This window comes from Drosophila sulfurigaster, chromosome 3, assembly GCF_023558435.1.
Source record: "Drosophila sulfurigaster albostrigata strain 15112-1811.04 chromosome 3, ASM2355843v2, whole genome shotgun sequence".
Classification (NCBI taxonomy): domain Eukaryota; kingdom Metazoa; phylum Arthropoda; class Insecta; order Diptera; family Drosophilidae; genus Drosophila; species Drosophila sulfurigaster.
This window is the reverse complement of record NC_084883.1, coordinates 37,840,996-37,852,048: the sequence shown is the minus strand read 5'-3', so window position 1 is coordinate 37,852,048 and position 11,053 is coordinate 37,840,996. Positions and strand designations below refer to the sequence as shown.

The 11,053-nt window shown below is 39.3% G+C and overlaps 1 protein-coding gene across 1 annotated transcript; it reads left to right on the top strand.

Annotated features, from left to right (window-relative positions):
* Positions 1–1,758: 1,758 nt before the first annotated feature.
* On the top strand, positions 1,759–10,724 carry LOC133840055 (uncharacterized; the record flags this gene model as incomplete). The annotated part of the gene is given in 2 exon segments (XM_062271710.1): positions 1,759–1,965; positions 10,644–10,724. Coding segments are annotated over 2 exon segments (288 nt in total), but the record flags the coding sequence as incomplete, so codon positions are not given.
* Positions 10,725–11,053: the final 329 nt, after the last annotated feature.

Below are 11,053 nucleotides of genomic sequence, written 5' to 3'. Positions count from 1 at the left end.
ACATCAACAACTCCAACAATATGGCGGAGCGAGCAGCAACACTCACACCCACAGATAGAGAAAGAGAGTGAGAGGGAGACAGACATTCACAAGGTACAAACTGGCACAGATGCATCAACTTTAGTCCCAAGGATGGGTTGGAGTAGGTTGAAAGTAGAAGGAGCTGAATGCTGGCGCAGTCAAGCGCAAACACTACAAGAAAAATTGTAAGTGAAGCGAATAAAATATTATTTTCTAATGCTCGAAGACACAGACATACTTTACTGGGTTGAAAAGTGCAAGAGTAGAAAACCGAAATGCTAAGTAAAATCAAGAAAAATTGTTTAGCTGTAGCTGGGAGCTGTAACTGGAGCTGAAGCTGTAGCTGTAGCTGTAGCTGACTGTTGGCTGCTGTCGACTTTTCGCGGGCTACTTGGGCTTAATCTTAATCCATCTTAGTCTAGTCAGCGAAGACTGCTGCCGAGGAGACGACAAGAGGAGGACTTTGAAATGTTGCCAACCAGAGCGTGGAGCTCGGAGCTCGACTTGGCAACAAAGCAATGTAAACAAAAAGCCAAATTATTGTGCAGCATTTGCTAGAAAAGTCTCTTTTTCTTTTTCTATTTTATTTTATTTTATTCTATTCGTTTTTGTACTTTTTTTGCTTTCTGTTTTGTGTTTAAGGCGCTTCCAATTTTTTTTGTGTGCTCATGAGAAAAGCGCCTTAAGTTATGCTGCCATTTTTTTCATTTCTTCTATTTTGTACAATATTCTTTGTAATAATGTTGCCTTGCAGCGAACGCGAGCTCGCTGCAAAATGAAATGAATTGTGAAAAATGTGCTCGCACTCTTCTGCCTGCCTCCCCCGACTCCTCATCCAACTGTTGTCTTGTGGGTGGTCTTTTGGACTGGCCGCTTTTGAACTCAATTACATAAGCGTAGCCAGCAAGCAAGCAGATCGACTCAGAGCAGAGCAGTTTGGCAGTTTGTAATTTTCAGCAAATGGCAAGTCACATTGCCCGCGGTGCCCCAGCAAAGTGAGGAAGGAGGAGTGTACCGGGTGCCACATTGCCCCGCTGCTTCAAAATCACGTAAAATGTCAAATTGGTGAACGTCAAGAAAATGGCGCGTTTGTTTTGTCATTCCTGCTTTCTTACCATTTCGCCTTATCTACTATTTTAACGCGCAAATATTTTTTCTGCTCGTTTTGTTAGCAGCCCCTCCTTCTTAAACTTCCTTTCCCCCCAGCTCTCTACTTTGGATTTTTGCCCATTCCGAACTGCTTCCGTTCCGCTTTCAGCATTCAAAGCACACAGCAAAAATGCCAACAATCCAAAGTTGAGTTTTCTTTGGAATTTGTTGGCGTTTTCTTTTTCCGTTCTTTATTTTTTTTTTTTGCTCGTGTTGTTGTTGCTGTGTTTTTTTTTTGACATCTCTGCTGGGGAGGTAACATGCGCGCGCCACATTGACAATTGCTTATTTGTGTCTATGTGTGTGCGACTGTGTGCTGGTGTACTGGTGTGTGTGTGTGTGTGTGGGTGAGTGTGTACGTGGGGGTGGCACTGCCACAGTTAACATGTAACTTCAACGTCAAGTCAAACTGATGTTCTCGTCGTCGCCATTTTGTTTTTAGCTTGGCTTTTTTCCATGCTTCGCAATGGCGATGACGATGGGAATGGAGATGGCTGCCTTTGGTCGCCTTTGTTTGAGCCCTTGGCTTGGTCTTGTCTCCGTCTCCGACTCCGACTCTGACTCTGACTGTGACTCTGCTCGTTGTTGTATGTTTGTTAAGTTGCGCAGCGCTACGCATTCCGTTGGTATTTTACCATTAATACTTGTCTACTTAACGGTAAATTACAGACATTAAATGCACGCACACAGCAAGACAAATGCGTATGTATGTGTGTGTGCGGGTGTATGCTCGCTTGCACATATCTTTCACTGTATTGTACGCATGTCAAGGACTCGCTGTCTGTGTCTCCTTCTGTATGTGTTTATCTGTGTGTGTGTGTTGCGTGTGCTTATTTGTTGTCAGTACGCGTCAAACATTTGAAAACATTTATTTTTGCCTTACTATAATGCTACATTTCTCGTCTAACACCACTGACAGCTCCCCTTCCCCCTCTACTGTTCCTCTGCCTTCCCCTGCCATGACATTTCTACTTTACGAGTGCTTTTTTTGTATTGTGTGTCCCTTCCGCAGTTCAGTTTCCATTTGTTGGTTAACGACTTCTTGCCACAGTGCGTGGCCAGGGCCAAGCTTAAATGCCAGTCCACAATTTGTCATCCATTGAGTTGGATACGCTTCTGTTCAATTATATTTTAGTAATAATTGGAAATCTTTATGCAACTAAATTGTATTCATTCCATCGCTTTATTTTGATATCGAAAAGCCAAAAGTCATAATTAATGAAGTGCTTTTATATGCGCGTTTTATTTGAAACTATGTTCACGCAATTTGCAGTCAATTAAATGCGCATTGTCTATGTTGTAAAAGAATCGATGATCAAATTTATATTGTATTCTATTGTTTAGGTCATTAAATACAACTATCTATTAATTTTATTTTTTTAAAATATTTGTTGACGTTTTTTTTGTAGTAAAAAAAGTAATCTATGATTTATCAGTACTTAGTAGTTCAATACTGTAACTAATTTAAATATCATTCTAAACTGTAATTAGTAAAGTTGTCCCCATTTAATCGGTCTGCTCTAATTAAATATTCTTTTTGTATGCAATGCATTTAGTTTACAAAAGTGTTTATCTTGCTAAATGTCAAATCAAGTTATTTTAGCAGTGTATAATTATTAAATGTATATTATAATTTTAATACTTTTTTTATAATTCAGCAGTCTAGTTTTTATTTTTGTGAATAATAAAAATCAGAGAATCGTATTATTATCTTTTCTTATAATATTGTATTTGATTTAATCTTACATAAATAAGGCCTGAGAACGTTTAATGTATATTAAGAATCACTCACTCTCATTAATAAAATGATTTCCATTTAAATAATATCTTTAAATTGTATCTCAAGGTAAAAAAAACTTTTATTGCAAAGAGTACTCAATTCTGCTATTTTAATTTGTTAAGCTTTAATAGCTAAATGTGCAATCAAATTGGCAACATTTTTGTTATATCGAATTGAAATAAACAAACACATGCTTTTAGAATGTGAAAGAAATATCTAAAGATGTTAGTAAAAAATTTCGGTCTGGCTTGGCTTTAAATGCGCATTGTGAAATTCCTTTAATCTTCAGTGGAGATACACACATAAATGGACGTTGTTTGGCAAAACAAAAACAAAAACAACAGCAGCAAAAAAAAGGGCGCCATTTCCTTTGTATTTAATTTCTATTTCAACAAAAGTAAAACAATACCAAAAATCAAACACACAAAGCAAGTGAAAGGTGATGCAGGCATCAGGAAGTAGGACGGCAAACATAGGGCGGGACAGTAAAGCAGGATGAGCAGAGAGATTGAGAGAAGGAGATGCGGCGCACAACTTGCGAAATACTTTTGTGTAACTTTGGCTGAAAACTTTATTTTGTGTATTATATATCCTGTTAACAATATACTTCAGTTTTTCTGCCGTTTCAGCCACCGCTTCAAAGGCAGGCGGAGCCAGAATAACAAAAGCCAAGAGTCACTTAGCAGCTAGTCTCTATACATACATGTGTGTGTGTGTGTGTTTGAATGAGTGTATGTGAGTGTAGAGGTATGCGTAGGAGTGTGTGAGTGCGGTTTCCGTTAGCTAACAGCCTCAGTTGGTTTGTCTCATGCTGAGAACTCGAGCTGAGCTGCTTGAGCTTTTCTTTTGTTTAAATTTTGGTTTGTGTCAGCAACCACATGAACGTACACACACTCACACACACGCACAGTCACTAACACACTCACACCATATACGAGCCATATACAAAGCTAAATTGTTTTAAAAGAAAGTCAAAAGTCTTCCATGCCTCACCACACCACACGCCTCCGCAAAAACCCATCCAGACCAGGACAACTCAGGCAAACAGCAAACAAACAACGGGCTGTGGCTCTGAAATAGGCAAACGGGCTGTTCGCTCGGTTACTGCTTTGCTCTGCGTCGGGACAAAAGTTGTTCAAACTAAACAAGTCATGCACATTACAATGCCCTACATTCAAATATCCCCAATGGGTATACACTTTAAAGTATGTCATCGCGGAGTGATTGTTATAAACATCATTGTATTTCAGTTTCAGATATCCAAAATCATTGCTGCATAATAAATTCAACTAAGCTGCTAAGGTATACCCTGTAAAAACAACTAAGTTATTTTTAATACAAAAAAAAAGCTGATTGTGTATTTCCTTTTTTGCCAAAATCATTTTTGTACTCCATCTTATCTAATTTCTTTAATAGTTTAAATTCGTAATCTATTAAACGTTCTCCAGATTTATTATATTTAATTATTATTGAAGGAAAGGTAGCTAACACTACATAGATCAGTTTTAAAGCAACTCAAACTTTAACTATAAACTCAGAAATTTTAGTCATCTTATTATTATCTTATTATTGACACTTTCTATAATTAATATTCAATAATCCTCTATTTTTTAATTTTCCTCATCAATGTTATTTCCTTTTTTCTCTTTTTCTTTAAAAGTCAATAATTAAATACTTTATAAATTACAAATAAATTAACATAAATGTTCATAACAAGTAGTATTTCTTAGTCGCTCAGTTGTTTTAGAATTGAAACACGCTCGACTAAACCTTTATTTTATCTTGGAAGCGCATACGTATTGTGTTTGTCTCCGATATACTACTGTGTGTGTATATTTTTATATATGTATAACATAAGTATATGCAACTGATTTCCGTTATCGAGACCGCGTAGCACACATAATATATGCTTGCTTACGAACGCCAAGTGCCATTCGCTTGTTTCCTGAGGAAATTTGCATTAGATGCCGGCAGCTGCTTATTTCGATTTACACGATTAACTTCAAAAACTCGCTGCTAGTAAAGTTTAAATAAATATAAACGCGAAGCGCACTTGAATATGCTAAAGACGAAATAAAGTTGCTTAAACTTGAAGCTGCCCTCGAAAGTATGCTATACTTTTTAGCAGTGAAAAGAGCTTCGCTTTGTCGTGGCACAAATCACTGGCTTGGCAGGCGAATGGATGGCCATAAATAGCAAATTGACACTATTACAAGCATTAGAAGACCGCCCTTCACGCTACACAGCATCCATTCATTCATCCATCCATCCAGTGGGCCGGCTATCTTTTATGGGCTCGCTGCGCGTGTGCGCCTTAATGGACACCTTTCAGATTAATTGCCTGTTGGCGCTGCGCTGCTCTGCGATGCGACACGGCGGCCACATGAACCGCAAAAAGAACAAAGCATTAAAGTGTGGCTCAACCTGGACTTTGGCGATGTGGGGTGTATTGCGCCTGTATTTAACCAGCCCAAGTCACGTGTCAAATAAAATGTCAACAAAACAATTGAGTTATTTATTTGGCAATGGGCGCCGAGCACCGAACACCAAGCGTCAAAGCGTTTAATTTCGCAGGCAATAGCAGCCTCCGTCTCCATCTCTATCGAGCGTGTGCCGAGTATTTAAAAATCCATTGGCGGTCACTCGGCTAATGCCAGGAGTTATTTTGTCAGCCTGCTGGCTCAAGTGCCGAGTTCATTGCAATGCAAGATGCCATTCGGCTATTCAATCCACCCCGTGCCGAACCCCGTTGGCACAGTTGACACGTGCGCTCTCTGCCCCAGACATTGTAGTCTCTCTATCTCTATCTGTGTGTCCTTGTGGGCTGCGTGGCAACTAGAAAATCATTTAGCGGCAGCAGCAGGATTAGCTGCTGATGACACGCGTGTCGTAGGTTAGCGTCCACAGGCTCGAGCTCGAGCTCGAGCTAGAGCCCGAGTTGCTCAATTGAAATGAAAATGATATTTGCACAGGGCCCAGCCTGTGGCAGAGGATGCAGAGTGGGAGTGAATAGACTGCTGCTGTGTGCTATATATATACGCATACACACACATACACACAAATATATATTGTAGATGTACGCATCCTTTTTGGCTTTCGCTGCTAAGCAAACACAAATAAAGACCTTTGATGTGAATTTATTGGCAGAGGCCAGAAACTAACATTGAATTCGGGAGGAGGGCGACAGGGCGAGAGGCGTGAGAAACATCTCTGTCGCTCGGTTGGAAAATTTGCACAACAAATGTGTGTATGAATTTTTGGTTTTGCGCATAAATGCATAAATAACGCATTCAATATGATATTATTTATGCATTATGCATAAATAAATGCTAGATGAGTTGCCGAACTTTTGCGAGGAAATCATCCCCAGTGGATCAAAGTGCCAAAGTGATTGATTTTTATTTCCATAAATTATTGCTCTATTTTTGATATTCAATCAAAATTTTGGACAAGAGAGCATGAACTTTTAAGAGTAATTTGGTGAGAGTGTTGATTCATATTTTTAATCTCTTTTACATTATTTATTACTTAATATTTAAGTCTGCCTTATTAAAAACCAATTACAAAATTTTAACTGCAAAACATGACTAAAATAATATGTTGTAGTACATTCATATTTAGATTAACATTTTTCAAACTACGATAGCAATAGAATATATTTTAAGTTATTAATTACATTTAATTTAAAGTTTAAAAGAAGATAGTATTTTCTATAGATGCTAATAAAATTGTTTAAGTAATAGTCACTATTTTTGCCTTAGGTATAAATGAAATACTTTTTTTTTTTTTTTGATGATTATTGCAGTTTGAGCTTCAATTTTAATGCTGTAAACTTCCAACTCAGGTTGTTATGTATTTTAATTATAAAATATTTATTGTGGTATATTAATATTCAATAAAATTACACATGTCTGCATCTGTATCTCTTAGCTGTCCATCTCTCGAAGGTCAGGTTGTAATGTTTTTTCAGTTGAACTCAGTTCAGTTTGCTGTCAACATCGTCAGGCGTCAAGCGTCGTCGGCTTCAGTAGCATATCAGCATCAGCGTCAAATCTCAATGTCACACGCTGGAAATTATGAACAGCAGTTGGAGCAATTGGAACAGTTGGAGCAGCAGTCGACAATGTCACACGATGTCATAAAATGAAATGTGGAAAAGCACCACACAGAAAATGAAATTGGCTGCAATTTTGCCCCACTAGCACTAGCGTCAAAAAGGAGGTGGGTCCAAACCGTTGCCAGCCACATAAATTATGTAAATGCAGAATGGCCGACATCCCTTCTGCCTTTCACCTCGACTCCTTCGACTTGGTCTCAAACTGAAACTCAATAGCTACAACTTTGGTTTTTGGCTAATAGTTGCACACTCGGTGGGAGTTGGGAGCTCGGTTTTTGGGACCCATTAGGCCCACCACATGCGCGGAAGAAGGAGAAGGAGCAGGAAATTTCCGACAGCATGTTGCGGAGCCCGGCAACAAAACCGTAAAGCTGCTGCCGTGCCGTAGTACGACCAAAAAAGGTCAACATTTTACGGTTGATTAAAGTACGTCGGACTGTTGATGCTGTTGTTGCTGTTGCTGTCGATGCTGTTGTGGCCCCTGGCGCTCAAATTGTTTAAATATTTAATGAAGTGCATAAAAATAATTTACAAAAATATTTCATGCATTTTCGGTCGAACAAAAAATGGCTTAAATACGCATTTTGTTTGCGCCAGCTTTTTTAACTACTGTGTGTGTGCGTGTGCTTGGGTGTGTGTTTGTGTTTATCTCGTACTCGAACGCGTTTGCGAATATATATGTACATATTTTTGTCAAATATTTTTTGTACAATTTATTTGTAAAACCGCCAAAAGGCAATTTGTGCATATTTGTTAATGGAAATTGTTAAAATGGCTTAAAGCATTTGGCCCCAAATGGACTGCGGCTCGTCTGGCTGTCTCGATGTCTGACCATTGGTCTGGCTTGCTAAAAGGCCGCCTAATTGAGTGAATGGGTGAATGTAGCATGGCCAGAAAAGGACACTCGAGAACCCACGCTTTTTTCCATCCAGAGACTCTATTCGTAGTAGCTGGTCGTCGGTTATTTTTGGTCCGTTTTTAATATAACAAAAAATATTTCAATTATTTAGGCTAAGCCTTTTTGGCCAAGGCCAAGGTGTTAATTTGGCTAATTTCATTGCGGGCACAAATATTTCAGATTATTTCATATACAACAATTTGCGGCCAAGCCAAAAAACAACCCCCTGGAAAGCTACCACTTCCCTCCCCTCATCGAACGAACCCAAAAAAAAGAAAACAATGCGTAATCTTGCATGCGACAAAACAAGGACAATTGCAGGAGCAGGAGTATGTGACAGATTGTGGTGCTGCTTCGGGGGATGCTCTAGCAAGGACAAAGTGTAACAAAGTGGAAGTGGAAGGAAGCCGTCATGATGTTGCAACAAGCACAGCGAAGTGGACAAGTGGTCGAGGTCGAAGTGTGCTGAGTGATTTTATGGCGCAGAAAATTGAATGATCGATCGCTGAAATAGGCGCAACTAATTAATTTCACGTCCCTGACAAGGGGCGTTCAAACTGGGCGTGGCTGGGCCACCTGCAACAGGAAGTTTACTGCACGTGCGCACGTCTCTGAGTTGCCCCTGCTGTAGCTGCCTCTGCTACTTGCCACAAGGCCAGTGAGTGAGCCGCATAAGCCATTTGCATAATTTGCAACTTAATTTCAATGTGAAATGTTGCGCACTTTTCACACGTGTGCGACATATTTTTTTTGTGAGCTTTTTGCGGTTGTCGCTGGTTATGTAGCTTCATCGTCTTGCCACGCCCCATTACCTCCATCACAATTTCTTCCCACATTTGGCTTCACTAACCGCATTGCCACTTTTTGCGGTTCACTTAATTTTTGTCATTAAGCAAGCGCGCGGCCATAAACTCGTCGCCCAGTGGGCGTTGCTCCTTTGGCAACGCCCAGTTGCCACTTTCCTCAGTCAGTTTTGGGCTTAAGGCACGTGTAGTTTTCATCGGGCAAAGACTTCGAAAGTCAACTAATTTATTCATGACATCATCATTAGGATGTCGTGGTGTGCGCACCAAACCTTTGATCCTGCTCAACTCGCACCTTCTGTAACTCTCTGTTTTTCTCTCAGCCTTTCTCTCTTTCTCTCTCTATCTCTCCGAGGCAACCCCTTTGCTAGTTCTCTGCTTCCAGTTAGCTGTTATTTATGTTTATTTTGCGTCGAGCCAAGACATCTACTTTGTTTATGTTGCCGCCTTTGAGCAGTCTCATGCCTCTCGCCTCTCCAAAGCGACTTTGTGAGACGCCAAAGGCTGTGCTTTAATTGGCTTACTCGTACATAAGTTTCCGAATGAGTTTCCTCAGCATCTAGCACTTCTTCTATGAATTTTAATGAGTCTCGTTACATTTCATTCTGCATTCGACTAACATAAAGAAGTTGCGTCAGAGTGTAACTATGACAAGGTGTTGCAGGTGCATGCAAGTAGTGTGTACTATATTTAGTAAGATTAGAATATAAAACTAGACAAAAATCCAAGATATTAAAAGAAAGTATGTATAAGCTAACTATTTAAGCTTCTTCCAAAATCAGTGCAAATCATGTGTCTTAAATACGAAGTTATCCCAAAAGATGTGTTCTCATTATTGCTGTTTAATTGGGAGATAAAACCTAAAAAAGAAAGATGAAAATAATATATATTTTAAGTTGAGCCAACTTGTATATTCTAAGATATATTTTTTTTCTAATTTATTGTTTGTTTAAAAATGACAGTTGTTAACTAGAAGGCAAAGCTACAAAACAGAAATGAATTAACAAGCTACCAAATCATAACCATTAAATACAAAATTTTCCAAAGAACTTTACTAAGGTTTAATGTACTCATTCTTGATTTTTGCTTGGAGGTAAAAATCAAATATGAAATATGAACATTTAAATGTAATCGTCATACAAATTGAGCTCACTATAAGTTGTTTGTACAATTTGATATATAGGAACATACATAAAATATGCTACATTTTAATTTGATGTTTTTAAAAAGTAAATTATTGATATATTTTGGCATATATTTTATCCATTTGTTGCAGTAAAAGAATTGTCAATGGAGTTTGATGATAAATTCTTTTTCAGTTTAAATTAATTAAATACATCAATCATAGACGTCTATCAGTACTTCACTTCATATACTATTTAAAGTCTCTTCCCTTTAAGTAGCCTCTGCTCTATCTTTGATAAACTCCTCTTTCGTCAGCCAAAGAGTTCAAAATGTCGTTATAACAAAAGTTACAACTCAGCCAATATGTTGCACTTTTCAGTTGGCAATTACAGTCGTCGCCTTGCTTGTCTGCTTTATGCTGCTGCCATTGCGTTGATAATTGACTTTATAGCACTTAGTGCTGCATGCAGTTGGTGGCATGCCGTAAACTGTGTCCTGAGTCAAACGCTGATACGTTGAAAGGTCAACAAAAAAGGCCGACATAAAAGACACACAGAGCACAGACTGCGGGACATATGCAACAACATGCAACGAGGAAGCAGCATACAACATTGAGAGTACAACATGCAACATGCACTTCAACTTCATTACAGAAGTCACCAACGCACAAAAACACAGAGAGAACACAGGAGACGAGATGCATGCAACGAGGCGCAAATTTACATTTACATTGACTGAATGATTCTGCAGACCAGCAGACCAACGCTGGCAAATGGACATGGATATGGACATGTGGATGTGGACCTGGACATCGTCATGGATGCTGATTGATTTCGAGTGCTGTAGCAGAGCGACAACGGGGCATCTAAAGGGACAGAGAGAGCTGTGCAGCAGCAGAGCGTAAAAACCACGAAACATATTTGGTTTGTCATTGGATGCAGTGAAGCGCACGTTCGATAGCTGGAGGCGAGTGGAGGAGGAGACGGGGAGTAGATGTGTTGGCTGGGGTCAGTCGGCAGGGGCGCCAAAAAGTGACCAGCCTCATTGACATTGGACGCACGCACTCTGTGCTGCTCCCTTTTGCAGTTTGCTGTTTCTTTTCCTGTTTTCCAGTTTTCCGTTTCATGCGTGCGTTTCATGTGTGGCTCTTCAATTGGTCG